This window comes from Candoia aspera, chromosome 13 (genome assembly GCF_035149785.1).
Source record: "Candoia aspera isolate rCanAsp1 chromosome 13, rCanAsp1.hap2, whole genome shotgun sequence".
NCBI lineage: Eukaryota > Metazoa > Chordata > Lepidosauria > Squamata > Boidae > Candoia > Candoia aspera.
In genome coordinates, this window is record NC_086165.1 from 7894324 (window position 1) to 7916318 (window position 21995).

The 21995-nt window shown below is 40.0% G+C and overlaps 1 protein-coding gene across 2 annotated transcripts in view; it reads left to right on the forward strand.

Moving 5' to 3' along the window:
• Positions 1-2672: 2672 nt before the first annotated feature.
• The window catches only part of ATOSA (atos homolog A), a 35597-nt gene continuing 16274 nt past the window's right edge, over positions 2673-21995 (forward strand). Inside the window, exons 1-2 of one of the 2 annotated variants that reach the window (XM_063314400.1) lie at positions 2673-3247; positions 21243-21427. In XM_063314400.1, the coding sequence (XP_063170470.1) occupies positions 3232-3247; positions 21243-21427 (201 nt within the window). In that variant the 5' untranslated portion in view covers positions 2673-3231. Of the gene's footprint in view, positions 3248-12685; positions 12822-21242; positions 21428-21995 lie in introns of those variants that run through there. The other variant, XM_063314399.1, reaches the window with a different exon arrangement.

The window sequence follows — 21995 nt, forward strand, 5'->3', positions numbered from 1 at the left end:
ATTTGGGGTCAGTCACTTCTCTCTTACACAGTGTTTCTCACCCTTGACAACTTTAAGAAGTGTGGACTTCAATTCCCAGAGGGTCCTCCATAGCATCCCTGGAGCTAGTCAGGCCAGGCCGGGAATAAGTGCTTTACTGGCTAGATTCAAAGGCTGCTTCTTCCGCCTCTCATGGTTTACAGATTGGAGGATTCAGAATCAGGCTTTTGCAGTGAACTTGACAGCCCTGATTTCTGTCCCAATTACACCTGGGGGAGAGGAAGGATAAACCTTCACGCATCAACTGATTAAGATTAACAGTCCTTCCCATTACCACATCCAAACTTTTGTGGAATATATTCATGGTTCAGGAACAGTTACATTAATTGGTCTTCAATGATTTGAGATCTAGGTCGATTTTGCAACCAGTATGGTAATCAGGGTCAGCTTTGGTTATTAATGAACAGGAGACCACAAAGAAATCATAGAGCTGTAGTCTAGACTGGGAACTTGTGAAAAGACCCATCAGAAGACAATGGCAGAGCACCTCCCTATGGCTTTTAAGAAAACCACACATCCACAAAATCACCAGCTTGAGTTATGTTTCACAGACCTGCTTCTACAGCTAGTACAAGGACAAATCATGAAATGTCTAATGTGACAACTGCCATTCTGGTGATTAACAAATGTCCTTGTATATTTGCCAAGATTCTGGCAGTATCTGTAAAAAAAGCCAAACAATGGGCTGGAAATGGGAAGTTGGAATCAACTTTGCCCTCTCATAAAAGCAAGAAAATTAAAGGTAGTGTAACTCATTAGGCCCTTTGATCCACTGCAATTACCAGCCTGCTGATGGAGTCCTCAGTCTCCTGTTGTGAAGGCAAGTGGGATGGGGGTGGATTAGGACCAAGGAGCGCCAAGTCCACCCTCAGCCATGAAAACGCACTGGGTAACTTTGGGCCTGTCATGCTTCCTCAGCCCAACCTACCTCCTAGGGTTGTTGTGAGGAAAAACAGGAAGGCTTGCAAACTCCTGGAGGAAAGGTGACATATAAATATAAATGTATTTGTAATTTATAATTACACATACATATAATTTAACAATTTGTAAGCCTCCCCAGAATAGCTGGGAGTCGGGCAGCACATCAATTTAATGATAATAATAATAAATGACAGTGGGCAGTGGTTTAAGTGTAATACCGGCAATGGGGAGACCCACGTTCAAGTTCAAACTCGATAGGAAAGCTCACGGAGCGCCTTCGGCCGGTCCCTCTGTTTCCACCCAGCCTACCTTGATTTCCTGGCGAAAAGGAGGGAGGTAAATCTAGCAAACTAAAGAATCAATAAAAGAGCACCTGCCTCGCGTCAGGAAACCTGAAAGCACGGCTCGCATAGGACGCTGGAGGCAACTTCCACAGACGGCCGGGGAGAACAGGAGTTCAACTCCAGTGCTGTTGGAGGGCGCGAAACAGCCGAGCTGTGACGGCTGCCCCCCAAGCCGCAAGAGAACCGGGGTCGCCGCTCGTCTCGCTCGGCCTCCCCCGGCGGCCCAGCGGGCCGATTTGGGCCTCGCCCCTCAACCCAGGCCTAACTTTGACGGGGTCACGGTTGCTGTGGCAACGGAGCGCCTCTCCGGGCTCCGGCGCGAGCGGAGCCGCGATTGGCCCCCGCCACTCCACGTGACCGCGGCCGCGTGAGCCCGCTTGACGGAGCTCAACCGGCCAGTCTCGGGGGCGCTGCGCGCGCGGGGGCGGCGGGATGGCGGCCAAGGCGGGCGGTGGGGCGGCGTTCCGCGAGGGGCTCGGCGCCGCCGCATGAGAGGCGGGGCTGAGACCCTGCGCCGGCCGCCGCGGTGTCCGCGGGGCTGGGCTGCGTGCGCCCGCTGGGCTGCCGCCCGAAGCGTGTCAGGAGGCGGAGAGTTAGTCAGGCGCCGCGGCGGAGGAGGGAGAGGAGGGCCCGGCGGAGCCATGGCGAACCCCCTGCGGCCGCCGCGGGAGCGCCCCCAGCCCGGCGGGCGACGAGGGGCGGCGTCGTGCGGCTGAAGCCCCCCGGCGCGGCTGGCTCCTGCCGAGGACGGAGGCCCACCGCCGCCCCGGCCCCCTCGGGCTTGGCCGAGGGAGGAGAGTCGCCGCCGCCGACGAGCAGGAGAAGCAGGAGGCGGGCGGCGCAGCGTGATGAGGCTGTGACGCCTCCCGGGAGGGCGGCGGTGGTGGCGGCGGGGAGAGGGACGGTTCCAGGCGGAGGCGCTCGCGGAGGGGCCGCTGCCGGGCGGGGGGGGGGCGGCGGCGGCGGCGGCGGCTCCTCGGGCCCCTCGCGGGGGAAGGCGGCGGGGACGGAGCGGCGTCCGTTGCTGGGCGGAAATGAGGCCGTGAGCCTCCCCGTCCCTTTTCGTCCCCCGCTCCCCGCCGGGTCGGTCCCTGGGGCGCGGATCCCGTTCGACCCCAGGCGTGGCGGGGAGCTCCGTTCAGACGTGGGTTAGTTTGCGTCACTCCCTGCCCCGAATCCGGCCGCGTTGCGTCTGGACGGGGATGTTTTCCTCCCGCCGGGATTAAGCGGCGACGCGGCCGGGCGGCGTTGTGTGTCTCAGGAGCTCCCCCTCCTTCCTTTGATGACGAGCCGCCGCTCCTGCTAGACTGCCCTGTTTGAAAAGGATGATTTAGGCTAGACGCGAGCAGAGAATCGGGGGAGGAGGAGGAGGAGGAGGAGGTCGGGCGCCTGGGAGGCCTCCTCCCGGCGGGCGGTAGAACAGGTATAACGCCATGGACTCCAGGCTGGGGTGACACTGCCCGGAGGCTCTGGGCTTCGGAGCCTTTGATTTGGGTGTGCGCGTGTGGATGCAGAGGGGAGGGGGTTAGCATTCGTTGTCTTAAGCGTTTACCCCGGCAGGTTATAAATAGACCGGTTCAGACGCCGTGTCAGAGGAGGACACTTTGGCAAGTAGGTTCCAGGGAGGGAGGGAGGGAGAGACGGACTGCCTTTAGCTTCTCCCTCTCTATCAAACTGCTGTTGCCACCACAATGAATGCCAGGAGGAGGCCTGGCTGCTACCGATTTTTGTAAGCTACCAAGGAGAAGGGCTAGATTTTTTTTTCCGCTTTGGGGTCTCTGACGGCACCAGTGAAAAGGACGAACGGAGGAAGAACCTGGTGGGAAGCAACATCAGGGAGACTACCAAGGCCAGGGGAGAAAAACAGCCAGGGAACCCGAAGGCCTCTTTTGCTGGGACTTGCCAGGAAGAAAAGATTGGCGTGAAAATGAAGCCGGATCGAGGTAAATGAGTTTGAAAAGCCTGTTGCTTTCTGTTGTTTTATAATTGGGCAAGTGGCTTTGTAATTCTGCTGTTTTATTATTGGGCAAGTGGCTTTGTAACGTACAGCAGTGTTGTTGGGAAGTGGTTTGGTTGAGGTCCTAAGTCTAAAAAGAAATGAAGGAATTTGGAATTGATCAGGAAGGGTTAAAACCTGGAACTGATAATTAGGATATTGTTCTAACATGTTTTTATTTAAGGCTGTTGAATTAACTTGGTTTATTTTGTCAATCAGGAACTGGGATATGGGAACTCATTGTGGAAAACACCTTTTGCCTTCTGAGAGAGTGTAATTTTAAATGTTAAGTATTTTTTCTGAAGCTATTACCATACAATTAAAAAATAAAAAATATTTATTATAATCAGGAATTAAGTAGCAAAACAATCTCTATGTAATACACACAAATATAATAGCCTGAAACTAATGCAAAACAGTTAAACCTATTTAAATTCTTGTAAGCAATTCTGGTAGGATCTTTTCTGGTTTCACCTCTAATTGTGTTTAGAGATAAGCTCAGTAAGACAAATATGCACCAATTCAGAATTTATATAGCTGTTTTAAGAAATTCCTTATCATTAACTAAACCATGACTGCTAATATAGCAAATAAGCTGTTAAGGATTTACTGCTGGAAATCTATTTTACTGTATTAACCAACCTGAAAAATATTTTCAGGTAACAACATACAGTACTTAATTCTCAAAACTCAGACATCCTGTTGAATAGGATTATATTGTCAATTTAATAATACCCCATACTAGAACGATGGTCTGTCTCAACATTTGCTATAATTTAGAACACTTAAACTGTCTATGGCAGGGTTCACATAAGCTGTTATGTGCTTGTTTGTGTGAAGCTAGCCCTTATGGTTTGCAAATTATGATTTATGGTTTAGCATGTTGTGTCAAGCTAGCTAATTATAGTTTGTTCAGTAACCCCTGGTTAAGCAAACCTTGGCTTAGAGTGTTTTGAATTCAACTGCTGAACAGCAGAATACCACAGATGCTGAGGAGTATTAAGATACAGAAGTGCTTTTTTTTTTTTAAAGTATAAGTTAAAGTATTTCTTCAATTGCTTAAGGAGACAGGATACAAGTAAAAACATCTTACTGTTTTAAGGCTGCTTGAAACTTAAAAGAAGAAACATTGATGGGGCACAAATGAATATTACATTTTAAAATATATGCTAAATCCAGGTTAACTTGATTTATACCCTAGCAATATTAAAGGCTACCCAATCTGGGGTGCAAACATCTTGGCAGCCACTAGATGGCAGCAAAGGATGAAGTATCTGTTTCTTTGCTGCCAGCTGGTGGCCATATGGATTTTTGCACCCCAGTTCTTTAGCCTCCAAAGTGTCCTTTAGTATTGCAGCCTAAACTCCCCATAGGAATAGAATAAATTATAAAATATACTGATACGTAACTAAAGGTTCATATCTAACTCCTTTCATAGTCCAGAAGCTTGATGCATATTTGAAATTTTGATAATGTACAGCTGTGAGGCAAATGATCTTTTATAATTAGATATCTCTAAAGTAGTCCATGTAAAGCAGGAAGTATAAGTTAAAATTTCCTGTAGAAAAGCAATATTTAGCATATTGAAACTTTAATGTGTCTAAGATGTTCAAAGAGTTTAATAAATGTAAAATGTATTTTAATTTACTTTTTTTAAAAGCAGGTTCAGTTATAGTTAGAACTGTGTATATCTAATTTAACAATGTTGCTGCACTTTGACCACAGGGGGTTAAAAGTGTGGCCTAAGTGCCACGTTTAATCTACAGATGCTCTTATGAAGGCACAATCATGCAGTGTTTACAAAGCAGCTGCACTACAGGCAACCAGTCAAGTGTGCCATCAAGTGCTTTCATTAGTTGCAAATTAATAGTGGAGGATGCTGGATGAGCAGGGCTTTTAACTAAACTGCAGTAGAATCTGTTTAATATCAGACTAACAGGAATAAGCAGTATTAAGCTGTAAATGAGATTTTGTTGCTGTTGTCTATGTTAATATATGAGACCTTAGTGATTAATAGCTGTATTGAATTAGACCCAGATTTAATACTAATTTGAGTAGACCTACTGATGTAATGGAACTTAAATAATTGAGGGAGAACTTAAGCAAAATTGAGTTCAGCATTTCTGTTTAAAGTATGACTGGCACTGGGTTTCACTTTTTGCTTTCTTCCTTGAATATAATAAACATTCTAAAAAACATCTGTTTGAATGTACATGCACCCTGTTTATTTCAAATAGGATTTTAGGTAGAAAATGAAGAAATGGTACAGCCAAAATCTTGGTTTTGAGAGAGGAAAGAAATGTTTATTGGTCATTATAGAAAACAGGTAATAATATTAAGGTTCAGACTTGGTAACAGTAAAAGATGGTTGAGCCAGAGTGTAACAAAATAATGGTTATGAAATTAATAATCCCATTAATTTAAACTTTCAATTTGTATGAGGAAATGTATCCATTAATGGGATTATTAGATAAATATATGGATAAAAACTTTTTGTGACATACAATTTTGCTTGTTATACAGTATTTCCATTATTGCTGGTTTGTTTTAATTTTGAAGTAAGAGCTAATTAGCATTTCTGCACCTTTTTCATTTAGTTTCTACTTATAGGTCCCTCACAAAATGATTTGTAGCTCACTAGTAATCTTAATTAAATTGCTGACTTAAACTAAAGAAAGTAAAATAATCAGATACCATTGTAGCAGTGTTCCATATGATTATCTGAGGAAGGTAAAGACTAGATTTAATGGATTAGATTTCATTAATAAAGTGCCTGAAGAATTTTGAAATGTGCGACATAATTGAAGATAAAATGAACAACAACAACAAAAAGGAAAAAGAAAAATGACTGTCTGATATATTGGAAAGGCAACAGACAGGAAATTTTGCCCAATTGGTGAGTTCTAGAAGAGGGGAAGAAAATAAGGAGTTATATCTAATAAGCAATGCAAACAAATTGAGGGTAACGATCAGTGGGAAGGACAAGAGATTTATTTAAGAAAATTACAAGAATCATGGGACCCTTTCATGCAAAGATGGATACAATAGAAGGCAAATATCTACAGAAGGAAGGAAGGAAGATACAAAGAAAAGATGGCACAAATATGGAAGAACTATACAAAAAATAAAAAGGGTCGTGGTGGTGCTGCGGGTTAAACTGCTGAGCTTGCCGATCAGAAGGTCAGCGGTTTGAATCCCCGTGACGGGGTGAGCTCCCGTTGCTAGTCCCAGCTCCTGCCAACCTAGCAGTTCGAAAACATGCAAATGTGAGTAGATTAATAGGTACCGCTTTGGCGGGCAGGTAACGGCGTTCCATTTAGTCACGCCGGCCACATGACCATGGAAGTGTCTACGGACAAACGCCGGCTCTCTGGCTTTGAAACGGAGATGAGCACCGCCCCCTAGAGTCGGACACGACTGGACTTAATGTCAAGGGAAACCCCAATACAAAAAATATCCCCAGATTAATGCACTAACTAGATCCAGACATAATGTAAAGTGAAGTGCAGTTAAATGGGCCCTAGAAAACATTGCTAACAAAGCTGCAAGAACTGAAAATGTTTCTTGAAGTTTGTAAGTAGTATGGTAGTATGGAAAACACAGTTTCAAAATTCTGAAAAGTCAGAATACCGTGATCCATATGGATTCCTTCAGCTAGCAAAAATGTTTTAAAAAATCAATCAATGCCTACCCCCAGCCACTACAGATTACACAGAAATCTCTCCAGTCCACACAGAAGGGGAGCAAAATCAATGGTCGATATTCCCCTAAATTCCTGTCCGTGTTTTCAGTGCATCTGTTGGGCCATTTATTGAAAAGTTGGAGCTGTTGATATGTTGGGAAGGTGTATAGCTCCAAATTCTATCATTCCATTGTATGTAAAATCCACTGTGAACCATTATGGTGAAATAACAGTATGTCAACACCTTTGCAGCAAAACATTTTTTTCAGTAGTTGTAGCAGCTGGAAGGTAGGGAGGAATTCATTCTAAACTGCAGAAACTAGGAACACTAGGTTCTGAAGCTCTAGGGATGGGTTTAGTCCAAGACCCCAGAGGTAGGGTGAGGCAGTATTTGTGTCAGAAAAAAGTCTATCCATAATTTCCACAAAACCATAGCTTGTCAAAACTATAACAAACTAACTTTGATATGTTTTTGGATAAACTAGTTTGGAGCCAGCAAAAGAAATCAACTCAGCACTCAGCAAACCAGCTGATGATGGGTGATCAGGCAGAAACAAAACTGATGTCAAACTGCTGCAGAGCCCTTGTGTGGAAATGTGCTAAGGCAGATCCTGCCAATGCTGAGTATTTCTAAGTTTCCCTTTGATTTCAGTGAGTAGTAGTATCACCAGATGTTTAAAGGTTGAGTAAAAATAAATATTACTGCACTTTGGTTCTCTGAAAATGAGAGCCAGCATTTTCCCATTGTATTGACCATGACACTAATATTTGAAGGGCAGAAATGTAAATATACACATGTGGGAACTGAGATTATTTCTTTTCAAGTGTTGCAAGAAAAACACTGTTTAGTATATTGCAGAAATGTATAGATTTTGCAGCTTCTACCTTAATAGTACTTTCAATTGATTTTAAAGAAAATGCATTTAGGATTGGACATCCCAAGAGATGAGCTGTTAGTATTATGATAGGGTAAAGGTTTCCCTTGACATTAAGTCAAGTCGTGTCCGACTCTAGGGGGCGGTGCTCATTTCTGTTTCAAAGCTGAAGAGCCGGCGTTTGTCTGTAGACACTTCCATGGTCATGTGGCCGGCATGACTAAACGGAACGCCGTTACCTGCCTGCCGAAGCAGTACCTATTAATCTACTCACATGTTTTCGAACTGCTAGGTTGGCAGGAGCTGGGACTAGCAACGGGAGCTCACCCCATCATGCAGATTCGAACCGCCGACCTTCCGATCGGCAAGCTCAGCAGCTCAGCGGTTTAACCCACAGGGCAAGCTTAAAAATGGTTTGGAAGAAATTCTTGTGAGCTTGAAAAAAGATGTGACCGCTTTAATGAAAAACTGAGAGGTGCTGCACTTGCACTTGGTCCAAAGCACTTCTTCCAAATAATTTTCAGAGTGTGACTATTCTGTATTACTAGCTAGAATATCCCTGAAGTTCACTGATTTATTTTGTCTAATACTAAACAATGCATCGTTTTTAAAGTGCCAATTTAAGAGTGTTTTGCTGTCATAATATGGTTATCCTATTAATGCTTAGCAGCATAAATTCCATCTCTGGAAAATACAGAACAAAATATATTGAGATATAAAATGTGCTGAGATATAGAGAGATGAACCAACACTTGCCACTCCTTCCTTCCTTAGCAGGGAGAGTTTCTGAATGCAGCAGCCCCATTCAGGTTACGTTTGTTCTTGACTTACAAGAAATAAATTAGAATTCCTCGCCTTGCACACACTGCTAAATAACCCATGGACAGAACGGGCCTCATTTGTTTTCCTGCCTGTGCTCCCAGAGAAAAGCAGGGGCAGTCCTGCTTATTTAGTAGTAAACTAGAATTTGTTTCAGTTCTGGTTTACCACAATGTGTGTTAGAAGTCAACCAGGGGAATGTATTTCCCAGTGTAGGCCTGCAAGGTTAATTTTCACAGAGAGGAATGCTAGATTTGATTCTGGGAGATGAATAATAAACACAAGTGTATGAGTTGTAGATGATGTACTTCCTGTTGAGCAGGCAACACTCCGGCAAAGACTTGTGCTTCTAGTTAGTGATGCCGCAGGTATATGCAAGGAGGAGAGAGTACACTGGAAGTGATGCTGTTTCCTGTTGCAGTAGGGAAGCTGTTTTGGCTGTTTTTCTGGCTGTGGAATTGTACTGAGAAATAAATACAGAGGAGGGATCTGTGATGTATGTTTACGTCTACACAAAATGAGATGGATTATGCAAGAGAGATTTCAAACTGTTAGGTCCCTATAGTAAGCTTTCCAGCCAATAATGCAACCTTGTAGTTGCTAGACTGTTGGGCCTTCACGTAGGCAGCATCTGCCATTGTTATCTATGACTCTTTGACCTTGACATGGTATTTCATTTTTTCCTGGATTAGCTGAGGACTAATGTACACTGTGCACTGTATTGCCTACTGTGAATTAACTTTTTGCTCGGTGAGCAACTGGTCTATTTTCCTAATCAAAATATATTGATAGAACATATACTGAACTCAGAATTTGTGTTGTATATGAAAGGAAGCAGTTACAATTAAAGATTGTTGATTAAATTTAGCACTAGTGTTGAGTTTTGAGGATAATGTTGTCTGATCTGATATTTTTCCTGCCTATTTGCATTTCCTGCTCAGTTTTGCCCTTTTTATGGGGTCACTGTGACCTTGTGCTAAGGTAAAAAAATTTGTTTTGCACTATGATGCACTGTCTTCCTCTTATTACATACTATTACCAAATACTGTAAGTCACTCCCTGCATGTCATGCTGGCAAGCTGGATGTTTGTCTTCTGATTCATTTTTTAAATTAAACTGTATTGTCTTAGATAAAAATGTATTTCAAAAGCAGTCGTCTTTCTGACATCATATGATGGGGTCTAATATAATTACCTATTAACTTCAAATTTACAACATAGATATAAATTCTGTAGAGTGTCATAGAGCATCTCATCTGTTAAAGATCTTAAATCATAGCTTTTAATATATAATTTACATGAAAATGAGTTCTGATTGTTTTGTTTATTCTGTAGTATAAACTACGGTGAGTTTTTTGTAACTGAGTGTAGAAAATCTAAACCTAGTTAACTGTTAAGCCATCATTTTATTTTATTTTATTTTATTTTGTAAAACATACTAAGTGTTAAACACAGTTTATGGCTTAATATACCGTATGAACCCATCCAATTGTGGTTTTTGTGTGTGTGTGTGTTTTTAATAATTGTAAGTGAAATTATTAACACCATGGTTTTGGCATAACAGTCCTTTGATCAAGGAATATTGAGATCAAGTGGAACATGAATAAAATGACGTTGGGTTCAATTTCAGACATTCAGTCTCGAACCATTTTTGTCTGTTTTCAGAATCTTAGAAAATCTTAAATGTTAACTGGCGTTCCAAATTATACCTTTTGTACAGTGCCTAGCATTAACAAACATTTTGGTATTCTCTACAAGGAAACTTGCAGATGTACCATCTCTATTTCCAGCATTTCTGGCTTGAAATAGTTTTCCCTGTAACCCCAATTATTTGCCAATGATGATTCTTAATGGAGCAGAACTGAACAATGAACGTGACTACAAAATTATATTTAGGAAAAGTGGAACAGAATAACTGCTGTCTGATTTAGTATAAGGCTCAGACTATTCCAAGACTGACAAATTACAGATGCATGCCTACTGTGAAAGATTTGTAGCTGCTCGGGTATGCTGTTTGGAATATTTGGAATGAAAGAAATCCTAACCTGCTGTTAACTTTCCATTTGTAACTGTTCTTGCTAATTTCCTGCTAGACTTGTAACCAAGAAGGACTTTGGGAGCTGGACAAGATGGTGCAATGGACTGGGCCAACCAAGGAGCTAGTGGCAGAGCAGCAATAGCACGGCCAATCAGCTGTTTGATGGCAGTGGGGGCACTTAGTGCTATGCTAGAGATGCTGTCAATCAGCTGCTGGAGTTGAGTTTTGTTTCGGTTATAGTGGTGACAAATGCAGCTGTGACTGATATCTTGGGGACTCTGTTTTTCTGCTCAACAGAGGTGATGGCAGTAACTGGGGAAGCCAAGTCTCAATGTTTCAGAGGATCTAGGCAGTGAGTGCAGTGGGAGCGCGATCAGGCCGAAGGCTGAATTGGAGGCCAGCCTGAATTCTGCAGAGCCCATCGTTCTGGGCAGCATCCATCTTGCCATTCGCATGTGGCATTGGGACTGAGGGGGAGAGGATCATATGCCATATTTTGACAATATGTGTCCAAGGACTCTTTTTGCAGAATCCAAAAGAACTGGAATTAGACTGGATTGTGATGACAGTTTCAAGGCCTGAACTAACGTATATAACTTCAGTACAGAACTATTTACTTCCGAGAATATCATGGACAGCCAAGAAAACAAACAAATGGATCATCAGACAAATCAACCCAGAGTTCTTACTCAAGATACAAATGACCAGGCTCAAATTATCCTACTTTGCATACATTATGTGGAGACCTAGCTCTCTGGAGAAACCTCTGATGCTAGGAAGGTGGAAGGAAAAGAAGATCATCACCTGAAAAAAACCCTCTGTGGTTGCTAAGAGTTGACACCGACTTGATGGCACATAATCAATAGATATATTTTAGATTCACTAAAATACAGCTATAGATAGAGGTAAAGACTTGGGGGTTAAGGACAAATAACACATTTCTCTATAAGGAAATTGTTTTAAAGAACCTGTATGGGGAAAAAAATCATTAATAGATGCCTGCATTTCTAAAGGCTGTTAAACTCTCTTGACAGAAAAAAAATACAGTATGAAAGTAAGGTTATAAGAATGTAACTGGGTGACATAAAGATCCTAACTCTTAATGTGCTTTGCTTTAGTCATGGCTTCACATGTTGTGTGCCCCTAACTATTGCAGCTGATTAACCATGGTTGATGGTTCAGTGTGTTGTGGGAGCCAAACCAATTGCAGCTTGTTCCGTGAGCCATGGTTAAACAAACTAGGTGTTGTGTAATGTAGTGTAATGTCTACATATTTCATTGCATCAGAAAGAAACCATGGAAGCAGAAGAGTTCCAGTCATTTCTTCTCAACAGATATGGGCAGTGTCATTGGCTTCTTAATTCATTTTCCTTCAAAGTCCTCCTTTACACCTGGCTTCAGAACTTTCCTGTATCTTGAATATTTTCTCCTCTCCTGCCTTCTGACTGCAAATGCCTGGAATGGGTGGCTTCCTTCCATTCTTTGGGTTATGTGTGATTCTGTTATGTAGACCCAGAAATAGTAGTCAAAGGATCAGCTGGCATTTCTCAGTGGTTTCTGTTCTTTAACAAGGCCTGTAAATTACACGGATTGCCAGCAAAATGGTTTTTGAGAAAAGTTGCCTTGTATGACTCTGTTTTATGTTTAAGAGGAAAATGCTGTTTTTTTAAAGGGGTAGGTAATGACAGCAACCTTCAGTGCCATGTTTAGGGTGTCCTGTTCCTTGTTGTTCTGCTTTTCTTTCCTCTCCTCTTGCCCAAACACAGCTGGGTTCACAAGAGGCAAAAAGAAAACACGATACTCCTGCCAAACAGACAGGAAACTGGAGTAGCCCTTGCGAGCAGCGGAGGCTTGAAGCATGCCTTCCGTCCAATCAGCTGCGAGCTCTGTTGCTATGTGCACTCTTTACTCTGCCTTCTTTGTGGAAAAAATGTCTTGCACAGAAAGGCTGAATATGTACCCAAAGCTGAACATTTTTGTGTTCGCTACTGCAGACATCTGGATCCTCGTGACACTGACAGTGTAGTCCCTTCTGCTGCCAGGGCACCTTCTTTTCCACCACGATTCCAGTATGGTTTACAGTGGAAACAAAGGGCTGCACAGAGAAGGTGTGTAATCAAAAAGAAATAATTCTAAATGCTTAAACGCTCTTAAGTTGTTTATGAACCCAAATGTGTCTGTTTTTTCCTCCTCCTCCTCCTCCTCCTCCTTCTTCTTCTTCTTCTTCTTCTTCTTCTTCTTTGAACTGGAGTTAACCATAGGCTGCAGTTTCTTTGTCTACATGAAAATAATACCCATGGATAATTTTAACAGTTTTTAAGCTCACTTCTGAGGACAAAGAATATTGGAAAGAGTTAAATATTGTTGATTCTGAACAAAGGAGGAAGGAGAAATGATAAGAGGGGAAAGATGTGGTCAAATTCTTCTAGAAGTAACATTTCACAAAGGAATAAAACACTTTGGTGAAGTTGAGCCGTGCTTTTTGATTATCGAATAGCCCCATTATTAATCTCAAAGCCTACAATTGTTTGAACACCACTGAAGTGATAGCATCACGTACTGAGTTGAGATTTTGCATTGCTACATATTCTCTCTTCCCGTAGTGTTCTAGAGATATACCTGTTCAAATACACCGGCTTTGGAATATCAAACCTGCTTGGGTATTTTTTTTGTGACACGGGTTTATGATAAAGAGCAGGTAATAGCCATAGATGCCTTATTATTCACTGTTAAAATGTAAGATTAACTGTGTATTCTTTTGTGTGCATAGGTAAAATTTCAAAGCATGGAGAAATTATTACTGATTCCTGAAAATCATGTGTCATAGTTGTGAATTCACAGTTTGGTATTATACAATTCACAGAAAAGTTGATACAATTATTTAAAACATAGTCATGACTTGAAATCAGACTGGTGGTATGTATCTTTTTTTAAGCTACTACTCAACAAAGGGTGGGGGAGGTAAGGAAACACAAAAAGCCAACACATCACCTTTCATTGTTGCCCTGTGTGGGAGACATAAGGTTTCCAAAGAAATAGAAAAAAATCACGATTAGCTAATTTTCGCTCTATATTCAACATCTTAGTAGCTCAGAAGGTATAGACATTTGATTTAAGTGATCATTGTAATCTCTGTTTACATTCTTCATGGAGGGAGTGTGGGAGAAGAATATTTCCATTGGACTCTCGTGTTTCACAGTTAGAAAAATACTATGCTTTAATCAGAAATAGTATAGCAGAGATTATAGAAAGCAACACCCCTTTTAGGCTATCCTAGTACAATTATGGATAAACATGCCCTTTGAATCTACTTAGGTCTTTGTCGTAGAAACAAATTCACAGGCTTGAATTTCTCAGGTTTTAGCAGTTAGGAAGCTTTGCAAATGTACCAAACATTTAACGTCAGTTGGTGGGGAGATAAACTATGGAAAACTTGAGAATGTTTGACCTTGGTCATTGTAGGCAGTATCACATTACTGAAATCTTTCTAGTGCAATGTAAAGATTCAGTAATACAATGGTGAGAAATTAGTCACTCTCTGGATGTCATAGTCAGTAGTCAAGGATGCTGGGAGTTGTAGTTCAGTAACATTTGGAGGCCAAATATTCCTATATAGACTAGCGTAGCAACATTCTTGGTTCATTGGAGTGGATGTACCTTTTCTTCTCCATGGATATAGCTACTGCTTCTGTATAAATAAGTTGAATTACACTGGAATAAGAATTATTTCCACATACATGTTATTGTTTGCCCATATTGCTAGGCTGAGTTATGGTGTTTTCATATGCACTACTCACACTGGATATTTCTAACTTAGGCTGCCTTGTTTTAAAACCAAATGTTTCCTTACTGTATATATAAACCCAAATAAGTATATTTTGTGTGTAAACTCTCTCTTGGTAATAACTAAGTACTTACATTGTCAGATTTCTTTGTAGGGTTGATTCAATTTGAATTTTGATCAAAATGGCTGTGTTCACACACTAAACCATGATTTATTTAACCATAGTTAAATGAATTTCAGTGAATTCATACAATATGCTAATCTAAACATTGAAATACCTGGTTGAGCATGACGGGTAAACTCACTCTAAACCAGAGAGCAGTCATCACTTCTGACCCAGAGCTGGAGATGTCGAACGTGAGCGATTGAGCAGAGTTCTTATTTACCATCATGGTGTCTATATGTGTCTTTTGTGATGTCAAGGGTCAGCAGCCATTTTATAGCAGCTTGGAGTTGGGAGTGGATGCCTTTGGAGATGCAAAATAGTGAATGGAAAGCAAAGCAGGACTTCTCACATTTCTGGACGTAGTAAGATATGAATGTTATCCTCACTTTCACTATATTTTACCACAGAATTAATGGCAAAACTCTGGGCAATACCTACAGCTAAACTTACGCAAAGCAAACAGTTCTATTATTTCTGTGCAGTCTTATGCAATGTATCTTTGGAGTCTTTGTTTAAGAAGCAGAAATCTGTAGAGGCAGGAGAAAAATTTCCTTAATGGTTGTATGTTAAATGAGTGTTTCTTGTTCATTTCCAAAGATGTTTCCAGTTTAGGCACTGGAAAATATAATCTAAACATGAGCTAAAAATGGGGGATTTGCTTCAAGAAACTAAGTCTGAACAAGTGACCACCATTTCCCAATATTTATAGGGCTATGTATCAACTGTGTTGTGGAGGTGGGATTTAGCCAACGGTGGCTGAGTCTGCATTATGTAATAAGCTAAAATATGGCTGGCTGGTCTGTGTTTTGTGCAGATCTGAAGTAGCTTGTTTGTGGGTCAGTGTGTTGTACAAACCCAATGTGTTGGTTGACTAATTAATTGATGGTTAGTTGACTGTCATGCTAGCACAGCAGTAATGTGTCTTCTAGTCTCAAATGTGCAATACAGGCAGAAGATTGATGATAGATATATAAAGCTTGGGATAAAATACGAGGGCTTTTTAAAAAAATGTTTTAGAACCAGTTTAACTTTAGGGAGTATCTTTTTTCTTTTTCTCCAGAAGAGGCTTTAATAAGCAAGCATAACCTGGAGGGAAAAGAAGCAGTTCCAGAATCTAAAAAGGATTATAATATTCCCCACTTAATTGTGTGACTTCCGTTAGTGACTTTTGTATCAGAGTATGGTGAGCAGTTTGGATAAAAGCAATGACTAAAACATTTCTCAAGGCTGAGTAGGACTGTACAACCATTCATGTCCCCGAATATGCTGGAAATATATTCATTCATTGGCAGCAAAATCTGGAAGAGTAACCAGCTTAAAAGTTTTGTTTTTTCCAGTCCTCTCTAAATAAGAAACACATTACCTGAAATCTTAGAGTTTTCCTGAATGTTACTAATTTCTTACTATATTTCATGTTGAGACTAGGTCTCCTTTCCTTTTTCTTGTTCAGGACTGGAAGAACACAGCTGTTGTTTAGAAAAAGCCATGCAGCCCTGAGCCTGTTCTGATAGGAGGTTCAGAGGATACTGGGACTAACCGACAGTGGAGAAGCTTGTTTTGAGCGGTGAATCCTTTCTCTCAGAAAATGTGTTCTAAGAATATGCTGCCCTGGCTGTTAAAAAACACATATTCAGTAATAACCTTCCTGCAGGAAAGGCTTGCAACTGGGTTAACTCCCTGGGATAAGAAGGGTGAAACTAGGTCAGAGCTGTGCAAGGATCCTTTTGTAGATCATCCTGTGCTTTGTGGCTTCAAACGTCAACTTTCATAAAAGGAATCATTTCCTTTTTTTTTTTTTACCTTAGCATTCATTATTTTAAAGATACAGATTTTTTTGTATATGTATATATGTCTATTAATATTGTACATTGCAAAATAGAACTATAATTAAGCATCAAAGGCATGAGATGTTGAAGTGATATTAGTATATTGGCCAATTTGGACTTTATGCAAGTGCTAGAGAGTCAAGGAAATACCTGCCTTTTCAGCTATGTATAGCTGATGTTCTTATTAAGAAATAATACATAAATTTAATAAATGTTCTTATTAAATATGTTCTTATTTCTTATTAACCTGATTGAATGGGGGACCTCTAGGAAAATCCAGTGCTGTAGGGCTTGCAATACATTTAGGCTGTATTTGCACAACATGTTTAGTTAAGTGTTTGTTTGTGGCTTTGCATGCAGCCCTAGTGTGTGCGCGTGTGTGTGGGTGATAAGAGATTCTCCAAGCACATGTCTGGGCACAGTGCATGGTGATGGTATGGATTCAGCTTGGTCAGTTGCAAATAGTGCAAGCCTCAGATAGCTAAATAGATATTGCTCTGTGGAGGTTATTCCTAAGAAGTAGTCGTGCTAGACTTTTATAATGAAAAGCAAAGGAAGTTTTCTGGACCAGAGTCGACTGTAACACTTGCATGCCACGTGATCCTGAATTGGTGCACAGATATGACTATAGTGAGAAGGAAGAAAGTGTTACTGAGGTCAGAGCTTGTGTTTTGGAATTTTATCCTGTTTTAGTTGAATGTTGATCACAAGACTATAATAATAAGACTTCCTGATAGGGAGCCTCAGATTATCTGAGGGCTTGTGCAAGAAGTAAGTTGTATTGTTTAAGGAAACAGACCATTTTCTCATTATGCATTTATACGTGATATATACGTATTTCTCGTATATGTCTTCTAGCCTCTTTTTCTAAAGAACTTGGGAAAATGATCTTGTATCTGTTCTGTAACATGTAGACCTGAAACTTTATGGAATTATTAATCAATGAAATAAAAGAAATGGCACTTTAAAAAATAATGGGCAAATCCTGTATTGCTTGCTTAAATGTTTGTATTTCTGAAATCTCAGGTTCATTCCATATTTGAAGAGATTTGTAGACCATTCTTTGAAATAATCTTTTTTTTAAAGATTTATCATTTACTGCCTTTGTGGCCAGTCTAAACAGAAAACAAAGCTGAATCCTTCCTCCCTCCCTCCCTCCCTCCCTTCCTGGGCTTGTTTCAGAGGAGATAATCTATTAAATGTAATAGCTTGAATGGCTTTCTTAGTATGCTGATTGTGGCCAACGGAAGGATTGATGTGACCTGATCCCTGCTAGGCAAGAGATCAGTAGAACCAACATTGTCCAAACTTGTTGAAAAAGCACCTTACACAACTTGGGATGTACCTCCTTCTTCAGTTTCATCTCCCTGTTCTGGTTTATCCCTCAATTATTGCACACAACAGTGTGTGTGTTTGGAAGCAGTTTAAATGCCTCTTACTGACTTTTCCTCTTTATTGTGTGCACTATTCATAAAGATTTTGATCTCGTCTAAGTTTGAAGATACATTATTTTTTTCATGATAGTCAGTTGGTTTGTGTATCACATTAATTTATGATTTATTTAACCATGATTTATGGAGTAAAACCAGATGATTAGTGTGATCTATAAATAGAATTAATCTATTAATTGGCTCAGTGAATAGGATGATCAATTTTTGACCATATTCTTCTGGTTTCACAGTTATGTATAAATAATAGGCATTCTTAAAACTAAAACTAATAACTCTATATTCTTGACACACAAAGGTGGTGAATTTATGCTGCCCATCTTGAGTTCCCATCTGATGGAGACTCTCACTCAAGCTATACCACCTAATGGAACATTTATGCTCTCAAAATGCTAAGCAGACCAGGTTAGTACTCGGATGGGAAGCCACCTGGGCAGTAAGCTAGACTGGAAAGTTGAAAAACAAAACTTGCTGGACTTGCTGGAAAAAGGCAAAACATATCCAAAAGCAATGGCAAAATACTTGAATATTGCTTCCAAGAAAATTCCATGAATGTATATTATTACATGGACATTTCCCAGATCAAGCTTGATTGAAAAGCGTCTGCTTTATTTTTCTGTGTTGGATGGATTGCACTTCTGAGGCATTTGAACACACATATACAATGACTGCTGCATATATTTGGAAGGTATTGTATAATACCACGGTTTACTCCTGGTTATGACCTATTACGTGAAAATTTATTCTGGGCAACTGCATGAATTTGGCTAGATGGGACTGGGAAAGTATTATATTATGATTCTGATTTTAGATAACAGGCCTTAGAGTGAAATTCAGAATTTCTTAAGCTTATGAAATAGTTTGAAGTATTTACAATACTTAGACAAAGAGGTAATGTTCAGTTACCAATTTTAAAAAGGGCCTATTCAGACTACTCAATCGTAAATTGCTGTTCCAGATTTTCCTAGCTTTCATGTGTTAAATAGAAATATTCCATATTTCTTCACTGTTTTTTTTTACTAAAAATCTGTTATCTATTCTCTAATTTACAACAGTATTGTTTAAAACTGCAGTCTGAAACATTTACTAGATAATAAAGGAAACCCTGCTGAATAGGAGCAAACATGCATCAGATTGTGTTGTAGATATACAAAGTTCGGATTTGAATTACCATCACAATGCAGACAAAAGCTATCTTACTTTGAATCCTAAGGGGGATCTGCCTGATATCTGTGTTGCTTTTGGATTTGTACATGATCTGAATGCTGGTTGTGACCCTATAGAAGCTTTAGATTGGCTGGAAGCAAAATGCATCAACAGCACCTCATCCTTCTCCTTCCCTCCCACCACCTTAAATCTCTTTCCTATCTAAGATCAAGATGATAGGCAGCATTATCAGCAGTGACACAAAGGATTTGAGATTGTCATTACAAGAAAGGTATGCCTAGCCTCTTGCTGGCTTTTAAGGAGTGGCAAAACTCATTTTATTTAGGGAGCACTCTTCAGAATGCTATTTTTAACAGGATTTCTGCAGCTGTTTCTTTGGCATGTTGATAATGTTTCCAGATTGTTATATTTTGAGTGTGTTTGTACTAAACCAGTGTTCTGTAAGCCACTTTGTATACTCTGGGAAACAGAACTGAATCATGTTAGAAATCCATTTTTCCTACATGGAGGAATCCAGAGTTAGTCAGATTTGGAATAAAACCATAACAATCAATGGGACATGTTAGATGTGGTTGAAATCCAATTGGTTACAGTACTGTAGATGAAACATATAACGAAATATGGATACAGTTCATTGTTTTATACCAGTAAAGTAGTAAGTTAATATCAGATTATGCAAAGGAAATATAAAGGCTATTTATTTGGCCTTCTAACGTAGTTGTGGATTCACATACTAGCATTTTAGATTCTTAATTCACTGCCAAGCAAATTGCCTTATCATGATACTGTCCCTTGGTTTGCTGTATTAGAAATCATATTTAACTAGTTCGAGAAGCTGGCGTTAAAAGGTTGTGTTCTTCTGTAACTAAACTTTTATGAATCATAAACTTACAATAATTAAAAATGCTTAGACACTAAAGCAGGGTGCAAATGCAGTCTTCAGTGTGTCATACTGGGGTGATTGTGATAAAAACATAACAATTAGTTACATAATTCCAGCAGATGCATAATTTTTGAAGACACTGCCAGCTGCTGCTTTATCTACTGAGAATTGCTGAATTTTATTTCTTTGTATTAGTTTAGACTAGACTTGCACTGTAACAATTAATACTCTGTTCCTTGCAAAGCTAGCTTGGGAAAGAAGATGCCCATTAGTCAAAGCTTTTAAAAATCATTAAAATGATAGGTGAGCAAGTTCTTCAAAATTTACCTGAAATGGTATTTATAAAGATAAGATACCTTCTCATCTAAAAAATACTTCAGTTTCTACATTCTTATATGTTCCTGATTTAACAGGACACTGATACAATGCAGAATTATTATTCTTCACATGTGTTCTAACAATGAAAGTTCCATCTTAAACCCCAGGAAAAACATAATCTTAGAATACTCCTGCCACTTAGGAACACTGAGCTCTATGAGCCTTTGAGCTAGAATGTTTCTCATATCGACGGGTCCCGTATTTATAGGTAATAATCTTGGCATGTTTTTTTTTTGAAATAGTGCAGAGTTTATCCATTTAAGAAAATTTGGCTTCTAACACTGATGCCTTGATCTTTTAGTGAGATAATATATATCCCTTGATCAGCAGTAAACAAGAGGATTCAACTACATAAACTTTTAATTAACAAAGCTGAAAATAGCTTAAGCTGGTTTAGCAGATAAAAGGACCTGCCCACCCTGCCTGATCTTGAAAAAGGTTGTGCCTGCTTAGTGCATGGATGGGAAACCACTAAGAAAGCCCAGGATTGTAGGCTAGGCTGAAAAGTCAAGAAGAAAAATCCTGAAAGAAGGAAGGAGCCAACCACTCCTTATTTTGTCAAGAAAACTACATGGTGGTATCCATGAAGCCACCACTAGGCAGCACCTAGCTGACCTTAGCTGATCTCAAAAGCTAAGCGGGTTGGGTCACTTCCTTATTGTTACCAGGATTGTTGTTGTTATCTAGATGTGTTGATGTGGTCACCAAGAATTTATTCTTTACAAGATAAAAAGAACATGTGTAGCAGTATAAAAACATGGTTGGGTTTTGTTGAAGAAAATTAAATGTATGAGCACACACACACATGTATACTTCAAGCTATTTATATAAACTAATTATAGTTTATATAACTGGATCCTTTGTTTTCTCTATTAAGACACCTTAGATGAATACTTTGAATATGAAGCTGAGGAATTCCTTGTCAACTTGGCCTTGCTGATTACTGAAGGTAGAACACCAGAATACTCGATTAAGGGCAGGACTGAAGGTTTCCACTGCCCTCCAGCACAGTCAAGTCAACCAATAACAACTAAACATGAATGCAGTGACAAATTGGCTCAGGTATGATGATCCATGCTTACGATTGTTGGCCAGTTGGTTCTTCTGGAAAATCAGCATTGAATACTATAACATACCATCACTGATGCATTGAATGAAATGCTTTTGGTGCTTGTTGTTTGAGAATGTATTAAACTGTTGCTAACCTTCTCAAAACCCTGTTTTACTCATTGGTCAAATGTATGGAGGTTAAGTGATAGGAGGTTTCATCACACAAGAATTCTCTAACTTGTAGAAAAATAGTAAAACCACCAGCAACAAAACCTGAATGATATATTCAAGTTTGAATCTCTAGATCAGGCCGGGCTGTATTTTATCCTCTAATATTCAGTGATGATAAAACAGTAATAATTATTTCAATTTATATTCCTCCTTTCTGAGCATAGGGTGTAGAACAGCTGAAAGTAGAATCTGAAATAATTCAGAAAGGGCAGTATCAATAAATGTATACTGTTATTAAAAAATGATTGAATCCCTGTTATTTATGGTTCAGTCTCTCACTGTTTGGCCAACTCTATTTTATCTCCTGTTTATGTTAGGCAAGCAATGTATTTAGAAAGTAAATACATTT